At 42.6% G+C, this 26,372-nt stretch overlaps 1 protein-coding gene across 2 annotated transcripts in view; it reads left to right on the top strand.

Annotated features, from left to right (window-relative positions):
- WDR48 (WD repeat domain 48) overlaps window positions 1–26,372 on the top strand; it is a 148,073-nt gene that overhangs the window by 100,442 nt on the left and 21,259 nt on the right. For both annotated transcript variants that reach the window (XM_030198107.1, XM_030198115.1), the window contains exons 12-13: window positions 2,593–2,700; window positions 21,792–21,888. In XM_030198107.1, the coding sequence (XP_030053967.1) occupies window positions 2,593–2,700; window positions 21,792–21,888 (205 nt within the window). The remainder of the gene's footprint in view (window positions 1–2,592; window positions 2,701–21,791; window positions 21,889–26,372) is intronic.

Raw genomic sequence — 26,372 nt, 5'->3', positions numbered from 1 at the left:
CTTTTCTTACCACTTTACAAATGCATTACTTCTCCCACTAACCCCCAGTACTTTTAACTTTACAACTCATTTCGACTTTAAAAACAGACACCATCGATGCAATATAAGCTGTAATTGTATTTTCAGATAGCATCATCCATAGGTCATTTTGTACTCGCCTGATGAAGGGAGCATAGCTTTCTATAGCTAATCATTCATGTGTTAGTTTAGTCCAGTAAAAAAATGTGTGTGTTGTTCTTTCTGCATGGTCAGCAACCTCTAAACTCTTTTAAAGGGCTGATCCAAGTATTGCACAATTCCAGTTCTGTTAAATGTGTATATTTTTTATACTGTTTCACGGTAGTTCTATTAGGTTTCAATTTACTGTTTTCAAGTTTACCTCATTTATTGTATTTAGTTTATTCTTGTTATTTTACTATTGTTATGCTGTTAACAAAATTGTAAGTTTTATGTTAAACTGTACCTGCTGTACACCGCCTTGGTTGAATCTCTTCATAAAGACGGTTAATAAATCCCAATAAATAAATAACAGTATACACTCTCAGATATATCAGTTTGTATATTTTTGGTGTGGAAGTAAGTATGTGTTGATATATAAAATATATACTTTTTGCTATATATTTGCAATGCAAGAGACATGCCAGAGTACTGTTGTAGAGTATAGTACAGGAATAATCTGTAAGTTAGAACAGGAGGCTAAGAATCGGGGAAATTCTAAATTCAAAATATGGTACACATGTAGGAAATACAGGAAACACAATCCCTATTATTCAAAAATAAGGAGGAAAAGACCTCATTGAGACAAATCCACAATGATGGGGCTGTAGCCACCTTTGTGTGTTTGATCAAATAAGTCATCATTGGTCAGAAAAACCTCCTGAAAAAAGGTTGTATAGTAAATCAAAATCAGAAAACTTTAACTTTCAATCAAATGACTACCAACAGCCAAATAACAGAAAAATATTACTTAGCTTGAGTTGCACAGCATGGTGACTTCACTTTGATAGATTCATATCATTCCATCAATCCAAAAACTTGTAAATGATCGTCTCTGCAAGTATTACTTAGTCATCTTTAAAATAACGCCAAAGGGGACCTGTTTTGCAAAGTCTTCTTCCGGAGACCTTGCCAATCTTCTAGACGACCTGTTGAAAAAGCACAGTCATTCAATGTGAAATCTTAAAGAAAAAGAAACATGTACATGCAACTGCACCTGCCTATTGCTGCTGCACTATTAGCTCAGTCAACCAGCAAGCGCATTCAAAACGACGCCTGCTATTTAAAAGCACGCTGTCAAGACAGAAGCCAATCAAAAGGCACTGATGTCATCCAAACCAGAACCCTCAATAGTTCATTAAAATGCAGTCCATTGGATTACTGTATTTAGATCATTGGGCTCCAAAGTTTTTAAACGCTAAATCCAACGTTGTTCCTGTTGGAGTAAAGTTTTGTCTCTGTCACCTCCACATAAGGTCTGACTGAGATGTGCCACGATCCAGCACCGGAAAGAGTGAAAAGAATGTTGAAAACATTTGTACCATATTTTGTATTTAGGATTTTTCTACAGATTTGTATATATGGTAAAAGATCCTTGTTATTCTTGGTTGTAAGAATCGGGGAAGCCAGAGTTCAAATCCCATTTCTCCAATTACGAGACCCTGTGATCTTGGGCAAATCACCTCACTCTAGATTTACTAATCTCTATTAATACATCAACGTACATTGTTATGTACTATTTAACATGCATTATTTAATGAGACTCCATTATTGGCAGTGGGCGTTGTTTACCAATTACTCACTTTAAATGCATTACTACTGCAGGTTAGTAAATCTAGCCCTTAGACTGTAAGTACCTTTGATAATGGAAATAACTACAGTGCCTGAATTGTAACTCATCTTGAACCATAATATGGAGAAGATGAGTGAATAAATATAGAATTCAAATCTAAATGTATTGATATTAAGGAAATATTGTACATTATGTAGATCAGACTATGTATATATGGTTTCTTCTCTATCTCTCTACTGACTAAAATTTAGGGAGAACATGTTTTTGATAGTTACTTGGTCTGCATTTGCTGTACTCATAAAAAAATGTGCCTACCTCCCTATGGCATATATATATTTTAGTCGCTTGTGGGGAGGAAGGGTTGTCACTAAGAAATGTTATTGGTATATTTGATGACCCTAAAATATACCAGATTTGTAAGCAAGCATACACATGTTAAAACTACTCTCAAAAGCCATTAGAGTAAACTGACTAGTGTACATACTTTTGTACTAGTTTAGCATGTTGATGGGGTGTTAAGTTACTTATGCCCATTTTAGTGAAATTGATTTGTCTTTGTGATGATAGGTATGAAATTAAATGTACACCTTATTTGCACTCTTTATTACTCATCTAAGTGCATTACCTGTTTTCTGTTATGACATAAAATTTAAGAAACTTACTCATGATGGGCTATAATCTTATTTGGCCAAAGAAATTCTGGTAGTGAACTAGATCTGTAAACTTAGAACATACCATGGAAGGAATTGGTTTTCATGATCAGATTTAATGTATTTACTTTTTTGTCATATTTTGCCAAACAGGCTTGTAAAGTTGAAGACCTGGGTAAAGTAGATTTTGAAGAAGAAATTAAAAAAAGATTTAAAATGGTGTATGTGCCAAACTGGTTCTCAGTGGATCTAAAAACGGGGGTAAGGTACTGCTTAATATCTTTTTCAGTTTATAAACTACAGACTTTGCCAAACGTGGATGCTTTTGATTGTTTATATAAATGTTAACAGGTATGGTGATCTGTTCTTTGGTTGTATGTGTTTCATTCTGTCCATCTGTTTCTGACCTTTGAAAAAGAGTTATAAAATGTGACGACAAGGCTGTACTGTATTACGTAGGTTAAGCAAGAAGTCAAAAATATTCATTAAAAATGTGACTATGAAATGTCAAGGCAAGAGTTCTAGTTAAGAATGATCAGAAAACTAAACATAGGGAAAATATATATGCTATTTGCTCATCCCTAATTGGATCAGGCAAAATAGAAACATAACATAAAACAATAGTAAGTATCAAATATACACTGAAGCAAAACCTCAAGAAAAATACATACCTTTTTTTTAACAAATCACACAATAGCAAAATAAACATAATTAAAAAGTTACATAAGTATTGCCATACTGGGAAAGACCAAAGGTCCATCGAGCCCAGCATCCTATTTCCAACAGTAGCCAATCCAGGTCACAAATACCCGGCAAGATCCCAAAAATGTACAAAACATTTTATACTGCTTATCCCAGAAAGTGGATTTTCCCCAAGTCCATTTAATAACGGTCTATGGACTTTTCCTTTAGGAAGCCGTCCAAACCTTTTTTCAACTCTGCTAAGCTAACCGCCTTTACCACATTCTCTGGCAACGAATTCCAGAGTTTAATTACACGTTGAGTGAAGAAAGATTTTCTCTGATTCGTTTTAAATTTACTACATTGTAGCTTCATCGCATGCCCCCTAGTCCTAGTATTTTTGGAAAGTGTGAACAGACGCTTCACATCTACCCGTTCCACTCTACTCATTATTTTATAAACCTCTATCATATCTCCTCTCAGGCGCCTTTTCTCCAAGCTGAAGAGCCCTAGCCACTTTAGCCTTTACTCATAGGGATGTTGTCCCATCTCCTTTATCATTTTCATCGCCCTTCTCTGCACCTTTTCTAATTCCACTATATCTTTTTTTAAATATAAACATTCTTAACATAAACATTCTTAATATCAGTATAAGACATAAAGCAATCACATACTGTTTATAGAAACAAAACAACAAAACCATCAACAAAGGCTAGAATAAAATAATAAGCTACTACTACTAATTATCCTCCTTTCTCATATCACAGTGCATGATTAGTAGCTAATTCATGATTTTTGCACATGCTCACATTGTCTGTGTGGGTAGTCGGTGTCAGAGCACATGGCAGTGGCTGATTCATTAAAGCTTTTTCCCATTCTGAGTCCATAGATTAACAAAGCCTAAATCCATTCCAAAAATAAGCCAACGTAGTTCAGTGTCAGTGTAAAGGAACTGGAGGCAAAAGTTGAAATTTTTTTTTCAAATGAAACTAGAAACGTGCACAATCCGTACAAATTACAACTATAATAAAGTAGGTCAAAAATAAAAACTAATAATAAGTCTTTTTAACTTAATATTAAATCTTTTTTCAAAATATATTAGAAGCAGAAAGCCTGTCAGAGTGTAAGACGGACCATAGATGATCAGGATTGCACTATCTGTAGCCAGCTAAGAGAAATCCATAGTACAATGCATGAATTTTATGTAATTCAGAGCAACGGAAGGAGAACCAGTAGGATCACTTTTTTTTTGTACTTTAAGGGGTTTTTTTTCCAATTTTTATTTATTAATTTTCAAACATATTAACATTGTATAAAAACAAAGCAATGATGATGGTATACTACTACTACTACTACTACTATTTAGCATTTCTATAGCGCTACAAGGCATACGCAGCGCTGTACAAACATAGAAGAAAGACAGTCCCTGCTCAAAGAGCTTACAATCTAATAGACAAAAAATAAATAAAGTAATCAAATCAATTAATGAGAACGGGAAGGAAGAGAGGAGGGTAGGTGGAGGCGAGTGGTTACAAGTGGTTACGAGTCAAAAGCAATGTTAAAGAGGTGGGTTTTCAGTCTAGATTTAAAGGTGGCCAAGGATGGGGCAAGACGTAGGGGCTCAGGAAGTTTATTCCAGGCGTAGGGTGCAGCGAGACAGAAGGCGCGAAGTCTGGAGTTGGCAGTAGTGGAGAAGGGAACAGATAAGAAGGATTTATCCATGGAGCGGAGTGCACGGGAAGGGGTGTAGGGAAGGACGAGTGTGGAGAGATACTGGGGAGCAGCAGAGTGAGTACATTTATAGGTTAGTAGAAGAAGTTTGAACAGGATGCGAAAACGGATAGGGAGCCAGTGAAGGGTCTTGAGGAGAGGGGTAGTATGAGTAAAGCGACCCTGGCGGAAGATGAGACGGGCAGCAGAGTTTTGAACTGACTGGAGAGGGGAGAGGTGACTAAGTGGGAGGCCAGCAAGAAGCAGATTGCAGTAGTCTAAACGAGAGGTGACAAGGGTGTGGATGAGGGTTTTGGTAGAGTGCTCGGAAAGAAAGGGGCGGATTTTACGGATGTTGTAAAGAAAGAAACGACAGGTCTTGGCGGTCTGCTGGATATGAGCAGAGAAGGAGAGAGAAGAGTCAAAGATGACCCCAAGGTTTCGAGCTGAGGAGACAGGGAGAATGAGAGAGCCATCAACAGAAATAGAAAACGGGGGGAGCGGGGAGGTGGGTTTGGGGGGGAAAATGAGAAGCTCGGTTTTGGTCATATTTAATTTCAGGTGGCGTTGAGACATCCAGGCAGCAATGTCAGACAAGCACGCTGAAACTTTGGTTTGGATGCAAGGTGAGATATCAGGGGTAGAAAGGTAGATTTGGGAGTCATCAGCATAGAGGTGGTAGGAAAAGCCATGGGATGAGATTAATGAACCAAGGGAAGAAGTGTAGATAGAAAAGAGGAGGGGACCAAGAACAGAACCCTGAGGTACGCCGACAGGCAGAGGGATAGAAGTAGAAGAGGATCCACCAGAGTGAACACTAAAGGTGCGGAGGGAGAGGTAGGAAGAGAACCAGGAAAGGACAGAGCCCTGGAATCCAAGTGAGGACAGGGTATCGAGAAGTATGCTGTGATCGACAGTGTCAAAAGCAGCGGAAAGATCAAGAAGAATGAGGATGGAATATTGACCTCTGGATTTAGCCAGTAATAGGTCATTGGAGACTTTAGTAAGCGCAGTTTCGGTTGAGTGGAGAGGGCGAAAACCAGATTGTAATGGGTCAAGAATAGCATGTGAGGAGAGAAAATCAAGGCAGCGGCGGTGAACAGCACGCTCAAGTAATTTGGAGAGAAAAGGAAGGAGGGAGATGGGTCGGTAATTAGAGGGACAAGTAGGGTCAAGTGAAGGCTTCTTAAGGAGAGGTGTGACCACAGCATGTTTAAAGGCAGCAGGGACAGTCACAGTGGAAAGTGAGAGGTTGAGAATGTGACAGATAAAAGGAATAAGAGTAGGAGAGATGGCATTAAGAAGGTGGGTGGGAATGGGATCAGAGGAACAGGTGGTACATTTTGAGGAAGAAAGGAGAAGTGTAGTTTCCTCAATAGTAACTTCAGGAAAGGAGGAAAGGGAATGAGGGGAAGGAGAGAGAGGGGAACGGACTAGTGGAGGGAGAGCTGGTGAGGTAGAGAAAGCAAGGTTTATCTTTTGAACCTTGTTGTGAAAGAATTCAGCAAGGGTCTGAGGAGATAATGAAGGGGGAGTTGGGGGAGGGGGCACCTTGAGGAGAGAGTTCAATGTGGTGAAGAGAAGTCGAGGATTAGAGCCAAGAGAGTTGGTCAGTTGGATATAATAATCCTGTTTGGCACGTAAAAGAGCAGATTGGAAGGAGGTCAGCATGAACTTAAAGTGTAAGAAATCAGCAAGGGCCCGAGATTTCCGCCAGAGGCGTTCGGCGGAGCGGGTACAGGAACGTAGGTAGCGGATATTAGAAGTCAGCCAAGGTTGGGGTTTTGTACGCCTTACAGGGCGGGTCATCAAAGGTGCAAGAGTGTCTAAGGCAGAGGATAGAGTATTGTTGTAAGAGGAAACAGCCTCGTTGACAGACGTGGATGGTGCCACAGTAGAGAGGAGGTTTGAAACATGGGAGGATAGAGATGAAGGGTCAATGTCGTGAAGATTCCTAGATAAATTAGATAGGATAGGACGGGACTGGGAGGGAGGAGATTTAAGTGTGAAAGTTATAAGATGGTGATCAGAGAGGGGAAGATCGGAGGCAAGGAAACTAGAGGGTGAACAGTTGGAGGAGAAGATGAGATCAAGACAGTGACCATTTTGATGAGTGGGGGAGGTGGAGCATAGTTGGAGATTAAAGGACGACGTTAAAGCGAGTAACTTGGAAATATAAGAGTTGGAAGGATCATTAGCAGGAATATTAAAGTCACCAAGGATGAGAGAGGGGGAGGAAGGATCATGGAAGAAGGCAAGCCAGGCATCAAAGTCACTGAGAAAGGATGAAAGGGACTTATCAGGGGGACGATAAATGACTGCTATTCGAAGAGGCAGAGGAGAGAAAAGGCGGATAGAGTGGACTTCAAAGGAGGAAAAACAGTGAGATTGAGGTGGAAGAAGGGGTTGAAATCTGGAGGAGGGAGAGAGAAGTAGTCCAACACCGCCCCCACGGCCAGCAGGACGAGGAGTATGTGAAAATAGATAACCGCCATGGCACAGGGCTGCGACTGAAGCAGAGTCATCAGGGCAGAGCCAGGTTTCTGTTATGGCGAGCAGATGGAGGTGAAGCGAGATAAAGAGGTCCTGGATATAGGGGAGTTTGTTACAGATAGAGCGGGCATTCCATAGGGCGCAAGAGAAGGGCAGAGAAGAGGAGGGGAGTAGAGGAATAGAGATGAGGTTAGAGAGGTCACGGTGAGATCTGTAGAGTTTGGATAATAGTTGGTGAGGAGGGCCAGGATTGGGATTGATGTCACCAGCTGAGAGTAAGAGAAGGAGTAAAAGAGAGCGGAGAAGAGTAGGAGAGGTGTGGCCACGGAGGCGTCGAAGGCGAGAGGTATTTAGGTGGAATGGGGAAGGCAAAATGGAGGGAAGAAAGAGACGGAGATTAAAAGCCAAAAAGGAGGAAGAGGGTAGGAGAGAAGGTGAGGTGATGAAGTCAATGGATGGGAAGTGAGTTCCTGTAGCGGAGAGAGGTAGGGGGTGAGGGAAAAGATTAGGAAGGGACAGAGCTAGGAAGAGAATGTGAATAGGGGCCATAAACGATTAAGGTACTTTAGCAACTGGAAAAAGATTAGATACAAAGAGAAAAAATGCCCCGCGCGCCGTTAGGTGTCACCCCGGAGAAGGCTGTAAGGATATGCAGATGAGCTGCAAGTCCTCCACAGCACCTGAAAGGCAGCCGGTGGTAGAGCTGGGCACCTCTCAGCTGAGGAAAGGCTTACCAGGGGTTAGGCCGAAGCCAGCATTCCTCCCCCTGAGGGTCGCCTGATCCTAGCCAAAAAGCACCTGGGAACTCTGGGCACTTGGAGAGAAGGCCCTGGGAAGATCGGGGTGGAACGGGAGTCACCCCGGATACAGCTGTGAGGAAATGCAGAAGGGCTGCAAGTCCTCCACAGCACCTGGTGGGAGCGCTGGGCACCTAGAGCGGAGGCCCTGAGTGGATCGGGGTGGACCTGGGTGTCACCCCGGAGAAGGCTGTAAGGATATGCAGATGAGCTGCAAGTCCTCCACAGCACCTGAAAGGCAGCCGGTGGTAGAGCTGGGCACCTCTCAGCTGAGGAAAGGCTTACCAGGGGTTAGGCCGAAGCCAGCATTCCTCCCCCTGAGGGTAAAGTTGCTCAATAATACATGATATAAGTAGCATACAGATAAGGTTTATTGTGAGCATGAGATGTGAAGAGGAGTATATTTTATACAGAATATTTATTTATTTATTAGGATTTATTTACTGCCTTTTTGAAGGCATTCACTCAAGGCGGTGTACAATAAGACTAAATCAAACATGAGCAATAGACAATTACAGCAGTAAAAAATATTCACATAACAATACAAAGTATGGCATAGTACATTACTTACAATGTCAACACAGTACGTGATAGAACATTTTAATTGACAGTGTAGATGGAATATGTAGCTAAGTGAGTAAGAGTGGTTAGAAAATAAGGTGACCAATTTAAAGAAAGTTGCACATGCAGTCAAAGAGATGGTTTAACATATAGATAGGTAAGAGGAGTTAGAAAATAAGATGACTAATTTAAAGAAAAGTGCACATGAGGTCAGAGAGATGGTTAAATACTATCTCAGCTAGAGTAGGAGTGGATAAACATGTCCTGCTGCAGTATATAAGAAATTAGTTACACTGAGTTTGAGAGAGAAAGGGCAGTCTTACTTAAAGGCACAATAAAGAGGAAACACTATCGAAAGAGTCCAGGATTTTCTGAAGGATACTAACAGACTTATTTTTGAAAGAGAAGGGTGCCCATCTTCCGACACAAATCGGGAGATGGGCATCCTTCTCTCATGGTCGCCCAAATATGCATAATTGAAAGCCGATTGTGGACATCCTCAACTGCTTCCTTTCACGTGGACGACCAAAGTTCACAGGGGCGTGTCAGCACTGTAGCGAAGTCGGGACTGAAGCGTGATTAAGAGATGGATGTCCTCGGCCGATAATGGAAAAAAGAAGGGCGTCCCTGACGAGCACTTGGCCGACTTTACTTGGTCCATTTTTTCTTGCGACCAAGCCATGAAAAGGTGCCTGAACTAGATGACCACCGGAGAGAATTGGGGATGACCTCCCCTTACTCCCCCAGTGGTCACCAACCCCCTCCCAACCTAAAAAAAATTAAAAAAAAAAAAAAATTTCCCAGCCTCAAATGTCATACCCAGCTCCATGATAGCGTCAAGGAGGTCTTCCCCTGCCTCAACATCTGGTGCCAAGAGGGCCTTGTCATCAGATATGGCACAAAGGATGCATCAGGATTCAACATCGTCCTAATCTGTACCAAGGGATTCTGATGTTATGCATCAAGCAAAGGATAACTGACATGGTCCTGCTCGAGGCATGGTGCCAGGAGCTCCTTGTCATCAGCACCACTGGTACCTGAGAGACATTGGCACTGAGAGAGCTGCTCCCTCTCCGTGGTGTCTGTGCCAATCTCCTTGATGCTGGGACCAGCCTTCTGATTTGGCTCCATCATTTTCATAAGATATCTCTGGACCTACACCCACCCCACCTTTGCTGATGTCTGCCCACAAGGAGCAGTTTTGGGCCCTCTTGTAGAAGGAGTTAGAGTGGCTCTTGGATCAGTGTGATGCCAAAGCCTCGAGGGTGTCTGTGCTATCCATGGCTCCTCCCTAACCAGTCCTTGAGGCCCGTGCCCTGTTCATCGCCTGTTCATTAACGACGGACCCTTGATGGGTGCAGGCATCGGAAGAGGCGGCAGTGCTCCTGTCCATCGCATTGTGAGAGGAAGCCTTCAATGACCATAAAAGAGCCTGTCCCTCAACACTCTTTCTAATTATGGATGTGACTCCAGTAGAGTGAAGCGGACACAGACTCAGTCTACTCAGAAGTATTTCACTGAGTCTGACTCGGATTGCACTTAGGTGTCTGAGGTTGAACCACAGGAGATCTTGGAGGTGGGCTCCTTAGGTCTCCCTTTGTACTCTTCCCCACCTCAGGAAAGGAGAAAGTCCCCTCTAAAGGTTTTATCCTTTTTCATTTTGTTGAATGGGTTGATTAAGACCATCGTAATCCAACGGAATATGGTTCCCTCATTATACAAAAGGCTTGTCCTTTGACAAAGAGGTGTTTCCGTAATACCTGATGTCTTTTTTTCTCCACGTTTTTGTGATTGTTGAAAATTGCATTGCCCAGGAGACGCCATAGTTGCTTGCAAACATATTGTATATAAGGTAGAAAGATATACTTTTCATTGATTAAGACCATCCCATTTTATTTGGAAGTAGAGGACAAGTCCAGGGCTGAAATGTTGGATATCCTTGATTTTCATGATCCTCCTAAGGAAGCCATGACAGTGCTCGTGCACAGCATCCTTCATGCAGCACAAATGAGAAATTGGGAGACCCCTCTCTCTTTGCACCCTGTGCCTACGAAGACTAACTATGTACATAATCCAAAAGGCTCTCAGATTCAAGAAGCAACAATTGCCACACCATTCTATGGTGGTAGAATACGCCCTCAAAAGAGCTAAGAGTTCTAAACCCACACTTCAGCACCCCTAGGGGGAGATGCTAGAACCTTGGAGATTTTTGGGAGGAATGTTTTTCAGGGCTCTATGCTTGTTTCTGACATTCAGTCCTATTGGCTCCTACATGAGCATCTATATGCAGAACTTGGAATACAGTATAGTGGAGTTTGCGGACTCTCTGCTCCTAGATAAGGCCACAGAACTCCATGAGTTAGTAGCCAAGTAGAAGAAGTGTCAAAAGCACTGGGCCTGGGCAGCCTATGATGCTTTTGATATTGCGTCCAAGGTTTCTGCATTAGGTATTGGCATGTGCAAACTCACCTGGCTGCATGTTTCTGAACTAGAACTGGCAGTTCAGGAAAATCTGGTGAATGTCCCTTGCTGGGGTGACAATCTTTTAGGGACAAAGTGAAGAGGTCACTGATCTCATCAAGAAAAGAACTGATACCATGAAGTCCCTCTCTTTGTCTACTCCTTCTGTGGCTTCCTCATCTCTGAGGTTTTCAGGTGGTGCCCAGAAGAGATCCTACTACTCTCGAAGGTGTAGGCATACTCCTTTGGCTGACCCTTCCCAAAAAACCTTGCCCTTTGCAGCAGTGAGCCCAGAATGCCTAGCCAGCTCCCCAGTCAAATCAAGGAACAAGCTTTCGGCTGGCTCCAAGAGAGCACAATTGTAATAAAAGTGCCTGTCCCAGATGGCCTACTGGTGGGAAGGGAGGCTGAATTTTTTTTCAAACAAGATGGTACCTTGTAGCTTCCCACAATTTGGTGGGTTCTTCAAATAGTCTAGGGGTATTATGCTTTCAGTTGGCGACAACGTCCTCCAAATTGTCCACAATGAGCATCAAAGTTCAGCTTTCAGTAACATGCCATGATTGCAGAGGAACTCTCTTACCTTCTACAGGCCCATGTGGTGGAGCCTGTACCACCAGGGGAAGAAGGAAAGGGATTCTAGTCTAAATACTTCCTCGTGCCTAAAAAGACAGGGGGGGGGGGGTTCATCCCATACTAGACCTAAGGGTCCTGAACAAATATCTGGTCAAAGAAAAGTTCAGGATGGTTTCCATAGGCACCATGCTTCCCATGATTCAGGCAAATGATTGGCTATACTCGCTGAACTTAAAGGATGCTTACACCCACATACAGATATGTCTCAGTCACAGGAAATATCTCTAGTTTCGAGTAGAGAAATACCACTACCAGTATCGCACCCTGTCCTTTGGTCTTGCTGTAGACACAGCATGTCTAAGCAGGCTCTGAGTGCATGTGTTTCTCTACTTGGATGATTGGCTGGTCAAGAGCCGGGAATGGAGCTCGTGAATCAATGCAGAGAACCATTTGGGTGTTGGAGCTACTAGGGTTTATAAACTACCTAAAGTCCTACCTCCTTCCCATTCAGCAGTTGGAGATTATTTTAACCCTTTTAGACATGGTTCAAACCTGAGCCTTCATTCTAGATGCCAGGACGAATGCGTTGGTCGCCATTGCCCTGAAGGTCTGCCAGAGACAATAGATTGCAGCTCAGCAGATGTTGGTGTTGTTGGACCACATAGCCTCCATGGTGCATGTCACACCGTGGCTTGTGTCCATTTGAGAGAGGCTCAGTGGACTCTAGCTTCTTAGTGATGTCAAGCTTTGTGGAACCTAGTGGAGGTTATTTGTTACTCCAAATTTACTGGAGTCGCTCTTCTTTTGGACAGTTCAGCCCAGTGGCGTAGCCAGACAACCAATTTTGGGTGGGCCTGAGCACAAAGTGGGTGGGCACAAAATTCTCTCTCTCCCCCAACACTTCCCAACTCAAAATATAAATACTTTAGCTGATGATCCCCAATCTCTGTCAGCTGGGGACCTCCACTAGAGATGGTCAGAACTCCTCTTCGCCAAGCCCAGCGGGCAGCAGCAAGTCCTTGAGCCACTGATGCCAGCACCCCATACACACTTAGTGGCTCCAGGATGCTGCCCCCATCTGCCAAGCTCGGTGGAAGGCAGCTCTGGCCAGCTTAGGAAGAGATCCCCAGCTGGTAGGGCTTGGGGATCCCCACTAGCTACAGCAAGAGTCAGGGCTGCTGTTAACCATGCTGGTGACCAGGGCAGAAAATAAAGAAGCCCATCCCCCAATTCCCTCTCCTCTCCAATCTCTTCATCTGCCGTTACAGTCACACTGACAGACCCTCACAAATTACAGAACAAGGGTCACAAATTAGAAATAAAAATATGTAGACACAATTGTATTGGGAACCTCAGCATGCACTGCAACACTGCAGAAAAAAAAACAAAAGCGCATTTCCTTTTCTACTTAACACAATAAAAAGACATCCACCATGCACATTTCCCAAAGCTAACATATTCCATTTAAAACATTCAAAATAAAATGATTTTTCTACCTTTGTTGTCTGGACATTTTATTTTTCCATCATGTTGGTTCCAATTTCTCTTTCCCGCCTTCTTGCCTGACTTCTGCTAATTCTTCAAGCGGCTGTCCATTTGTCTTTTTTCTCCTGTCATTTCATTTCCTCACTACACCTGCCTCTGAAATATTGATCTTTCCATTTTAGCTCTTTCCTTTCTTTCTTTCTTTTTTTCTTTTCTGCCTCTGTACACTGAAATTTCATCCTCTTTCTAAATCTTTTCCTTCTTTTTACTTTTCAGATATCAATTTCCATTTCCTTTCACCCACTAGCTCTCCCATTCCCCATCTCTCTCCTTCCCAGCCTATCATTCCCTTCCATCTTCAATTTACGTACCATTACCATATTTCTACCCCTGTAATCACTGTTCTCTCATTTATTTCCTTGCCATCTCCACTCCCTGGGCCTCTCCCCCATACTTTCCACCATTCCCAGTGTCTCCCTCCACCCTTCCAGCCCAGCATCTGTTCCCTCTTTCTCCCATCCTCACCCTCGTAGCCTGATATCTCCCTATCCATTTTACCTCTCACCACGAGCATCTTCCTGTCCCATCTCTCTCCTCCCCCATTGTTCAGCATTTTTCCCCTCTCTCTTCCCTACCATCCATTGTCCATCTTCTCTCCCTGGAGCCATCGTACCTCTCTCCCCTCCCCCGCTTGTGCATCTCTCCTTTCCTCTCCTCCACCTTCATGTCCAACTTTTCTCCCACTCCCTGCCTTGAGTCCCTGGTCTAACATCTCACTATCCCCCCCCCCCCCCCCCCCCAAACAGCATCTCTCCATCCTTCCTTCCCCTCACCTCAATGCCATGTTCAACATTTCCCCTCTCAGCTTTCCCTCCTTTTCTTCCACTTCCATGTCCAACACTTTTTTTCTCTCTGGTCCTTTGCCACTCCTATGCAGCCTTTCCCTCCCTCTCCCCATCCCATCCCATATCCAACAATTCTCCCTCTCTTTCCCCTTGCAGCATCTCTCCATCTCTCCCCCCACATCCAACAATTATTCCTCCACCCCACCTAGCAGTACCTTGTCTCACTCCCTCATCCCAACAGTGCTCCTGTCTCCCTCTCTCCTTGACCCCTCAAGCCACCTGCTAGCATGCTGTAGGTTTTTCTCTCTCCCTTCCCCCTCCCCCCCAGCCACCCGCTGACATGCTGTACATCCCCCGCCCGCCGGGGTGCTGCAGGCCTTCTTTCCCCTCCCACCTCCATCGGGCAGCGCCGCGGTCTAGCTCTGCATTTGCACATCTGCAGCGGAGCCGCTACGTGACTGCTTCCTGTTCCGGCCGGCTTCACATTCTGATACTTACTCTCTGAAGAGGAGGCGGGGCCAGCGCAGAGGAAGCATTCCTAGCGTGCGGAGGCCCTGGCGCTGCGCGGTTCTGCTGAAGCAGCAGAGCTAACACAACTGGCGGTCCAGACGGGGATGATGACAGTGGAGGGAGCAGGGAGGTAACAAATGCCTGCGGCGTTCTGTCGGGTGGCTGGGAAGAGGGAAAACTGAAGTGAGCAGCAGCTGAGCAGCAAGGGAAAAGTCACGGTTTGGGCTTCTTTAAAGTGCACCGTTGCTGGGCGGGCCTGAGCCCAAAGTGGGTGGGCCCAGGCCCACCCGTGGCTACGCCCCTGGTTCAGCCCAATCTGGTCATTTCTTCTCTACACAAGACTCTGATGATAAATCTGGCCAACGTGGGCTGGAGAACTCACATAGACGGAATTCACATCCAGGGTCACTGGTCCACTCAGAAGAGTCAGCTTTACATCAATCTCCTGGAGCTGCGGACCATTTGGAACACTCTGAAGGCTTTCAGAGATTGGCTGTTGCACCTCATTATTCTTATCCAGACAGATAATATAATTTGAGCATTTGAAGTGACATCACAGCAGTGGATGGCAACTTGAGCTTGGAGCTCCATAAGAGGGGTGATTTAAGGTGTGTTTTTCCCCCACAAACCTTGCTGTTTTAAGAAGAAAGGTGATTCTTAGGGTAGCAAAAGACGATAACTACTTGTAAATGGCATGAGAAATATGAATATATGGCAAATCAGAAGGATTGCCAATCTTCCTCCTGAGGAGAACGGGCCTCAGAACGTGTGGGGAAGGTGGCACCGATGCAATCAGAATCAGAAGACAAGCTGCATGCGGAGAAGAGAGATGGTACACTCCGAGATTTCCAGGCAGATGTGTTGCGTTGGTTTAAGAAGCTTAAATCAGACAAAGCAGGCATGAGTACTGATGTCCAATTATGTTCTATGATATGAAACAAGAATAGAGAGACATTGGATATGGAAGAGCAGACGGACTTAGTAGAAACCAATATTAACTCTTTGCAGGCAGCCCAAAAACAGAGTGCCAGTGAGAGAGCTGACTTAAAGGATGCTATTGAAAATCACTCTCAATGTTCTAACCTTCGTTTCAAAGGTATCCCTGAGTCGGATCAATATGCTAACTGTGCACAGGCGATACAAGATTTGTGTTTGTTTATATTGTGTTCCAACGCCCATGACAAGGCAGAAATGGGCCCTGTCTCCATCAAACTAGACCATTTGTATCACAGTCTGGGGCCCAGGATTGAGGCTAGACCTCATGATGATATTGCATGCTTTTCAGACTTTGCTATGAAAGAACAAATTTTGCAGATGGTTAGACCACAGAAAGAAGTGGTGTAGAATAACATGCCAATTTTACAAGATCTGGCCAGCCATACTTTAAAATGGAGGAGAGATTTTTGCATAGTTACCCATTACTTGCAACAAGTGGGACTTTAGTACCTCTGACTTTTCTCATTTGCTCTTTTACTTATAGTAGGTGGAACTTCAAGAAATTGTCAGGATATTGAACCCATACCTGTCCTTCTAGCAGAGACACCACCAGAGGGATCTGACACTGAAGAGAGACTGTTTAAATGTACAGACTGTGAAAAAGCTTTCAGTCAAAAGAGGGAACTAGAACAACAGGAAACATGTATAAAAGAGACACGTTTTACATGCTCTAAGTATGAGAAAGATTTCAGTATGAAGAAAGACCTAATACAGCACCCGAAAAATAATAAAGAAACTGGAAAATGTACAAGTATAGAATATGGGGAAAAGCTACATCAATAAAGCAAACATTATAGAATATCAGAAAAATACTGATGAGAGTATATTTTCATGTCCTGGTTATGACAGTAGCTTCAACCAGGAAGAGAGCTCCACAAGAAATGCAAAATTTCACCCAGGAGAGAGACCAGTCTCAAGTACAGAGTATAAGAAAAGTTTCATTCGCTGGAAATCATTGTCAAAGCACCATGGAATCCCTTCAAGGAAGAAACCGTTTACATGTACTGAATGTAGAAAAAGCTTTATTCATAAATTATAGCTAATAAAGCACCAGAGAATACACACAGGAGTAAAACCATTCATATGTGCTGAGTGTGGTAAAAGCTTCTATCAGAAGATACTCCTTACTATTCACAAAATGAAGCTTACAAGATTAAAACTGTTGGCATGTACCGAGTGTGGTAAAAACAACTTCTGTTGTAAACACCAGAAGGGCAATGAACATGGCAAAGCTGATAGCCTCTCCAGGAAGGAAAAACCAGAACCACCCTGACACTGGACTATTGAGATCTGATCAGCGGTCTGTAGAGGCCACAGTCCAGGGTCTCTCGAGGAGTGAGGTGTGACAGAACAGTATGCTTTAAGCCTGTAAAACTGCCTTAATTATTTCCTGAAGTGTATTTCTCTAGTTTGGCCTACAGGTGGTTCATTTTTATGCTTTGAAGCTGCTACAGATCCAAGGCTGTTTTTTTTTGTTTGTTTTGTTTTTGTTTAAGCTTTTTGGAAAGGCATTCTACAGTATACTTTTCAAACTTGTTGTTCTGGGCTCTGATTGGTCTAGGATCTCCATCTCATTTGGATTGTACTAGCTTTTGCTCCAGTCTTAGGAAGAAAAGAGAGCAAGACATATCAATTATATGTCCTGATCTTCCCAGACACTTTTTAGAAAGTAAACAAATGTTTAGTTAGTATTATAATTGATCCATTTTTCAGTTATCTGTTATTGTTCTGATGATTGCACTTTTTATGTTTCACTGTTGCATATTTTTAGGACAGTAAACAATTTTCAGTTTGTTGACTCTGCTGTTTGAATTGATAAAGAATCCTGATGATTTATGTGTTGGGTCTGGGAGTGCTTTCTTGGAACTGTGAGACCTAGAAATCACTGGGGATAATTTGAGAGCAGGAAACTTGCCCAGAGGCAGTTGTGACCCAGTCGGTGGGAGGAGGGTGCTAGTGTAGAGCACAAGCGGCAAGTGCAGGCGGACTTGAGCAGTGCTGGAGATAGATCCTCTAAGTGGCCGTGAGGTAACCCCAGAGGGTTGGCTAGGCGTTTCGTGACATACTCCTTGTCTTGGAAAATAGCTCCAGTGTTGCAAGTAAGACGTGAATTGAGACAATTAACAGAAAGTGGAAAAGGTCAATGGACATTGAGGATTTTGATAGTTACAAATTATGTCTGGTAGAATACTTAGGTCTCTATGAGGCTGAGAGAAATAAATATTTTAAATTTAAAATAGGAAAGGCTGCTAATAGACCACAGAAATTATTTCAAACAGTAAGTTCTTATTTGAAGGTTGTAAACATAAAAATGAGAATGAAACTGTGGATGTAAATGTTTTTGTGGAGTTTCTATGTGATAAATTGAGTAGTTTGGGGACATTAGTGAAAAATCAAAGTTGTACGACTCCATTAGATTCATCATTTGTTGTTGTTGATCAGTGGTTTGAATTCATATCTGTTCCACATAGTGAGATAGAAGTAATGATTCGATCTGTGACCGTTACGAAAGCTGTGTTGGATCCTTGTTCCTTAGGTATATTGTGGGTATTATCAAAGGAAATCGCCACTATGGTTCACTATGTAGTGACTATCAGGCTCATTTTCGAAAGAGAAGGACGTCCATCTTTCGACAGAAATCAGAAGATGAACGTCCATCTCCCAGAGACATCCAGATCGGTATAATCGAAACCCGATTTTGGACGTCTCCAACTGCAGTCTGTCGCAAAGACGTCCAAATTGAAAGGGGGCGTGTCGGAGGCATAGTAAAGGCGGGATTTGGGCATGCCTAACACTTTGACATCTTTGACCCATAATCAAAAAAAACAAGGACGTCCACCTGGAAGTGTTTTTTTTTACGAATAAAGCACAAAAAGGTGCCAGAAATGACCAGATGACCACTGGAGGGAATCTGGGATGACCTCCCCTTACTCCCCCAGTGGTCACTAAGCCCCTCCCACCCTCAAAAAACTTTAAAAATATTTCATGCCAGCCTCAGATGTCATATTCAGGTCCATGACAGTGCATGAAGGTCCCAGGAGCAGTTTTAGTGGGTACTGCAGTGCACTTCAGACAGGCGGACCCAGGCCCATACCCCTCCTACCTGTTACATTTGTGGAGGAAACAGCGTACTCTCCAAAATCCACCACAAACTCACTGTACCCATATATAGGTGCCCCCCTTCACCCGTAAGGGCTATGGTAGTGGTTTACAGTTGTGGGTAGTGGGTTTTTGGGGGGGGGGGGGTTGAGGGGCTCAGCACACAAGGTAAGGGAACTATGTTCCTGGGAGCATTTTATGAAGTCCACTGCAGTGCTCCCTAGGGTGCCCGGTTGGTGTCCTGGCATATCAGGGGGACCAGTGCAAAGACATGGACGTCTTTGGTTTCGAAAATTGCTGAAAGTCAAAGATGTCCAAATCCAAGGACGTCCTTGGATTTGGATGTCTTTGATGGTATTTTCGAAACGGAAGATGGACGTCCATCTTGTTTCGAAAATACAGTTTTCCCTGCCCCTGGATTTGGACGTTTTACAAAGACTTCCAAATCCAAACATAGACATTTCTTTCGAAAATGCCCCTCTATGTCTGTGCAAGAGGGAGTTCTTTTCCCCACTTCTTTTAAGCAAGCTACTGTAAAACCTGTGTTGAAAAAGGTAGGCTTGGATATTAAGAAATTGAGTAATTACTGGCCCATCTCTGTTCTACCATTCGTTGGGAAGATTATTGAAAAAGCAGTTTTGAAACAGCTTGATGAATTGATTGAGGTGAATAATGTTGTGGATTCATATCAATTTGGATTTTGGAAGGCACATAGTGTTGAATCCCTGTTGGTCTCTACTGTTGATGTGATTAAGTGGAAGATGGAGAATGGCACTTGTTTTTGTTTGGTTTCACTATATATCTCTGGTGCCTTTGACTTAGAGCTTCTGCTTTTGAAATTGAAACATTTAGGAATAGGTGGGCAGGTGATAAAATGGTTTCAATCTTATTTGTTTGGAAGAACTGTGGTATTACGTGCTGGCTCTCAGGTTTCTGAAGAAGTAATGGTGAAGCATGGTATACCGCAGGATTCAGCTCTATCAGCCTCTTTATTTAACATCTTTTTGGCACAGATGCAGTGTTTGAATCTCTAGGTGTCTTTTACCATTTATATGCTGAAGAGGTCCAGTTTTGTTTTGTTTTTTCTGGTAAAGGCTTGGGCTCATTGTTTAGATGACCAGTTGAGTTTCTGTATGGAACAAATGAGGAATTAGATGATAATGAATGGTTTGGTTTTGAATATTGCTAAAACTGAACTAATGATTGTGGAAAGAAGTGAGCAAGCTTTGTGATCTGATTGTATGAACTTCGGGGATAGATACCTTGCTGTACAAAAAGAGGTGAGGTTATTAGGAGTTTATTTAGATAATTCACTCAATATGAGTGTGGAGGTCTTTAAGGTAGTACAAACAGGTTTTTTTTCAGCTACAGCTCTTGCACAGGTTAAGACCTATGTTATCTACATATGACTTCAGAACAGTTGTGCAAAGTTTGATATTGTATCAGATTATTGCAATGCCCTGTTCCTTGGTTTATCATCTCCACGACTCAGGCCATTGCAAGTGGTACAGAATGCCGCAGCACGACTTTGAGCGGCATAATCAAAAGGGGTGCCCAAGTTTTCCTGAGGACGTCCTCGCATGATGTCCCGGCAAAGGGGCGGGGAAACCCGTATTATCGAAACAAGATGAGCGTCCATCTTTCATTTCGATAATACGGTCGGGGACACCCAAATTGCGAAATTTAGGTCGACCTTAGAGATGGTCATCCCCGATTTTCGGCGATAATGGAAACCGAGGACGCCCATCTCAGAAACGACCAAATCCAAGGCCTTTGGTTGTGGGAGGAGCCAGCACTTTTAGTGCAGTGGTCCCCCTGACATGCCAGGACACCAACCGTGCACAATAGGGGGCACTGCAGTGGACTTCATAAATTGCTCCCAGGTGCATAGCTCCCTTACCTTGTGTGCTGAGCCCCCCAAAATCCCACTCCCCACAACTGTACACCACTACCATAGCCCTTATGGGTGAATGGGGGCACCTACATGTGGGTTTCTTGTGGGTTTTGGAGGGCTCACATTTACCACCACAAGTGTAACAGGTGGGGGGGATGGGCCTGGGTCCACCTGCCTGAAGTGCACATTACCCACTAAAACTGCTCCAGAGACCTGCATACTGCTGTCATGAAGCTGGGTATGACATTTGAGGCTGGCAAAAAATATTTAAAATGTTTTTTTTTTTGAGGGTGGGAGGGGGTTAGTGACCACTGGGGGGAGGGGGAGTAAGGGTAGGTCATCCCCGATTCCTGGTCAGTTCGGATCCATGCCCTTTATAGAATAGTGCTAAGTGCACAAATGGTGACTAACTTAAGGTGCAGACAATTATTCCAGCTGAAAGAAGGTGTAAATGCCGGTGCCTAAATTAGGCACTGGTGGGGTCTATTCTGTAACAATCTGCATAAGTTCTGGGAATGCCCCCCGGAATGCTCCTAGCCATGCCTTGTTTGAATTTACATGCGGAGCGTTATAGAATACTATCTGCATATAAATCCCAGTTAAGGACAATTAATGCCATTCCAGTTATTGGCACTGATTGGCTCATTAATCAAGCTGCATGTGCAAGTCTGCAATGTTTGTTGACTGCATGTGCAACTGTAGTTGCCGTATAGAGAATCCCCCAGAATATGTCTAAGTGTAAACAGATACAAGTCGCTATTTTGCTACATCACAGCACAATCAGCAATAACAGGCTAAGTTGTGTTCACTTTAAAAAAAAATGCAAAAAAGTCACTGCGCCCCCCCCCCCCCCCTCCTGCCCAACTTAGAACAAATAAATGTTGTTAATTGCTGCCATGCCTTCCCCTGCTGGAATAAAAGAAACAATAAAACTCTCAAATCTTTGTCAAATTAACCTTTCTCCCTGCAATTGTTCCATTGTTCAGCCAGAAAGATAGCACAGGCTTATTTGCTTTCATCTTGGCTTTCAGCAATGCTCTGGCAATTTGATCATGATTTTAAAATGGCAAGGCAAGAAGGTTCTCTCAAAATATCAGTGTTGTATCAAATAGATGTGGTTATATTGTATGACCATTGCTTGTGTAATTTATCTTTTAAGTTGAAGAAAAACTCATTAAGCAACAAGCTTGTTAAATTATGTGAGACTAAGCAGTATAAAGTCTTTGATTCCTTTTCTTTTGACAGATGTTGACAATTACCTTAGATGAGAGTGACTGCTTTGCTGCATGGGTCTCCGCTAAGGATGCTGGCTTTAGCAGTCCAGATGGAACTGATCCAAAATGTGAGTTTTAATCAACTTCAATAGTTTCCCAAAATTGGTATTGGTCCAGATGTTGCCATGTTGTTAAGACAGATGATAAGAGTTTTATAATTGTTGACCACTGTCTTATTTCTTGAGACAAACTGAAGCAAAGAAAGTACCTGTTTATTATTTGTATTACATTATCAGTGCAGAAAGGCCCCAAAAAAGTATCACATAATTTATTCAAGGACATCAGAGTTAGAATATATTGCATTGAATGAAAAGATAGATATACATGTTACTTCCTTAGGATTTGGGATTCTTTTTCCTTGTAAATGTATCGTTTTTCTTGATCAACATACATGTGTTTTATGAACCTGCTCAGTTACAATTTATTTGGAAGGTAGAGGGATTTCTCTGTCAGCTCCTTTGATCTCTTAAGTCACTTAATTTAGTAAATGGTGTATAACCTGCTATTTCATGTTAGATTTACTTAATTAAACTAATTCCCTTTGGTATTTGAATTGGATATCTCCTTTAATGTGGTCTAACCAAGCTCAATTATTATAATTTTGTTTTCCTGTTTGGAGGATTTTCTGTGTGTTTTCTCTAGGCTTTTTTCTATAATCAACGCTTGTTCTTTTTCAAAAATTTCTTTATGTAAATGGCCAGGTAACAGACAAAAGAGGGGGAGATTCGCTTCAATTTGTACCGTACAACAATAATGAAGGAGCAAGTCTGTTCACAAAAAATATTGTGCAGGGAAACAAATTAGGGAAAGACCTCAGAAAAGGTGACACACAGCAAGACTGTTGTAATTGTTTCAAAAAGAAAAGTCACCGTACCTTCTTCAATCATTGGTCTTAAAACGCCCCCCCCCCCCCCTCCCTTTGTGTGGAAATATGTTTTTCAAAATTTTTTTTAAAGATATGCTCAATATGCTTCAACAAAAGTGTACTACTACTACAAATCATTTCTATAGCGCTACCAGTCGTACACAGCGCTTCACAATTAGAGACTCAAAAAGAGAAAAAGACCACTTACACTGGTTGCAGTGTCTTAAATAGGCATGTGTGGATGCCTATTTAAGACGCTGCAACCAGCTAAGTGGTCATTGGTCTTAAAACCTCCCTCCTCCCTTTGTGTGGAAATATTTTTTTCAAAAAAATTTTTAAAATATGCTCAATATGCTTCAACAAAATTGTAGAGACTCAAAAAGAGAAAAAGACCACTTAGCTGGTTGCAGCGTCTTAAATAGGCATCCACACATAACTTAAAAATTTTTTTAGAAAAAAATATTTCCACACAAAGGGAGGGGGGGGGGGGTTTAAGACCAATGATTAAAGAAGGTACAGTGACTTTTCTTTTTGAAACAATTACAGCAGTCTTGCTGTGTGTCACCTTTTCTGAGGTCTTTCCCCTGTTCTCTCTAATTTTTTTCCCTGCACAATATTTTGTGTGAACAAACTCGCTCCTTCATTCTTGATGTAAATGGCAAAGTTTATAAATAAATAAAAGAAAACATAGATATAATAGGCGTTCCCAGAATTTATGTGGATTGTTACAGAGTAGACCCCACGCCAATCCCAAAAGACATCAAGAAAAGCACCAAAGATGTCACAAACTACAAATCAGTCGAATCTATACCAATAATGACTAAAATAATGGAAGGGCATAGTGTCCAACCAGCTAGTAGACGACATCAACGAATTTGACTTACTACATGAATCCCAATCTAGCTTTAGGGCCCATCACAGCACAGAAACAATACTGATCACTCTTCTGGCCAAATTCAAACAGGAAATCTCAATAGGCAAAAACATCTTCCTACATCAGTTTAACATGTCTAGCGCATTTGACATGGTAGACTGCTAAATCCTACAAAGAATACTAGACAAAGCTGGAATTGGAGGGGAAGGTACTTGCATGGTTCAAGGGTTTCTTAACCACCAGGTACTACCAAGTAAAGTCTATCTCTGAAATCTCTACCCCGTAGAAAGCGGAGTGCGGAGTCCCCCAGGGCTCACCACTCTCACCGATACTATGTAACCTAATGATGGTCCCCCTAGCCAGATCTCTATCCAAATAAGGCCTAAACCCTTTCATCTACACTGGTGACATAACAGTCTCTATCCCATTCAAGAACGAACTATCTGAAATTACTTCCAAAATCACAGACAACATAAATACTGTGGAATCCTGGGCATTGGCTTTCAAGCTGAAACTGAACAGGGAAAAAACACACTTCCTGATACTTACATTACCTCACAACACTGATCGCTTGGAAACCATCAAAGCCATGAGATCTCTCTCAATAGCAGATAAACTGAAAATTCTAGGAATCACAATAGATCGCTATTTATCATTCGTCAACCAGGCAGCAGACATCACAAAGAAAATGTTCCACACAATGTGGAAACTTAAATGCATTAAACACTACTTCCCAAGAGACATATTCTGCACCCTTGTACAAACCATGGTCCTTGCCCATGTCGACAACTGCAATGGAATCTATGCAGGTTGTAAGGAACAAATCTTAAAGAAATTGCAAACAGCACAAACTACATCAGCAAGACTCATATTTAAAATAAAACAATTCAAAAGCACAAGAGTTTTACTCTGAAAACTACACTGGCTACCGATCAATGCACATATATCCTTCAAGATAGGTTTCCTAGCCTACAGAATAATCTTATGCCTCTCCCCAGGATATGTGACAAACCTAATAATAGACCTACCAATTTGTAACGCTTCCAGTGGCTCAAGATCCTATCTTACCCGCCTCTTCCTGAGATGTCAAGGTATAAAATACAAGCCTGCCTACACAATCAGCTTCTCATACATCTGCACCAAACTGTGGAACACACTACCGAAAGATATCAAACACTTGAACAACTACCTAACTTTCCGAAAACACCTGAAAACTCACTTATTTAGGATATTCCTTTCCGACGACCCAACATAACCAGACAAATCACCTGCAAACACTGCACATTCTCAGCAATGCACAGAACCAAACCAGGCTTGCATCCCCATATTGACATATAGTATGATACCTGTTTACCCAAACATGGCTGTAACCCACAATGTGATCTATCCACTTTAAAGATGATTGTAATCCTCCTCGAACCAATATAACCTGTAACCTACATAATCCTAGATATCTGTAAGCCACATTGAACCTACCAGTAGGTGGGAAAATGTGGAGGTACAAATGTAATAAATAAATCTCAGAGACCTGGTGACAGGAAGATAGCCAGTGGGACACTGTCATACCAGTGATAGGGTGGACCGAATTGGTGGAGGGGGTAGCATTTTATGTTAAAACATAAAACATTCTTTATATGAATTTAGGAGAGAGGGAGGGCCAAAGTGCAATGATGTGAACTATCATAAAAACCTTATCAGTTGACCAGCCGAAGCAAAAGGTGTTTTACTGAGCACTTTAAATATTGTTTACACTATATGATTTATATCACAGCAGAGAAAAAAGTAAAAAAAATTAAGGAAGTTATGAATAACGGTTTCTGAGAATTAAATTTTAACTGCCAGACCCTCAACCATTCTAACGTTCAGAGATCCCTTCTCATCGTTTTTACTCCCTCCAGGGTATCCACTCTATTGGCTATTTTCGTGTCATCTGCAAAAAGGCATGCCTTTCCTTCCAACCCTTCAGCACTATCTCCCCCAAAATATTAAACAGAAATAGGCCCCAGCACCGACCCCTGAGGAACTCCACTGCTCACCTTCCTTTCCTCCAAGCGGATTCCATTTACCACCACCCTCTGCCACCTGTCGGTCAACCAGTTTCTTATCCAGTTCACCACTTTCGGTCCTAAGTTCAACCCTTTCAGCTTATTCATGAGTCTTCTGTGGGGGACCGTATCAAAGGCTTTGCTGAAGTCCAAGTAGATTACATCTAGCGCACGTCCCTCATCCAGTCCTTTGGTCACCCAGTCAAAAAAGTCAATAAGATTCGTTTGGTAGGATTTTCCATTGGTAAAGCCATGAAATCACATGTACCTTCCCCCCCCCCCCCCCCCCCCTTCTGCTTTGCTTCTGTATGTATACTTCCATAGAACAAGTCTGACTTCCTGTTTGCTTAACAAACTAGCAGCTGGGACTTATCACTCTCTGCTCTGCTCCCCTCCCCTCCCCTCGGTGTTTCTTGTTTAGGGTTCACTACAAGTTCTCTTCCTGGTCTGACCTTCATCTGTCACAACCTTTTCATTTATTACCTCATGCAACAGTTTTTACAAGCCTCCAACACCCTTCTCCTGCTTATTACAGATTCCTTTGTGCAATGATTCAAACAGCTAAGATATAGTAAAATGCTTTCTTTTAGAGACAACTTAGCTAGGGCCTATTCTATATTAGTCACTATGGTATATGAAAATGCCATATATTTTACATTTCTTACAACTCACCGCAGGAGGAGGAGGGACAGGGAAGAGGGAGAGAAATGCCGGTCACCATGAAGGAGGAATATTTTGAATATAAACCCTCAGCTTATATTCAAGTTA

Source organism: Microcaecilia unicolor, chromosome 1 (genome assembly GCF_901765095.1).
Source record: "Microcaecilia unicolor chromosome 1, aMicUni1.1, whole genome shotgun sequence".
In the NCBI taxonomy this organism is placed as follows: Eukaryota; Metazoa; Chordata; class Amphibia; order Gymnophiona; family Siphonopidae; genus Microcaecilia; species Microcaecilia unicolor.
Note: the sequence above shows the minus strand (reverse complement) of the source record. Positions and strands in the feature narration are given on the sequence as shown.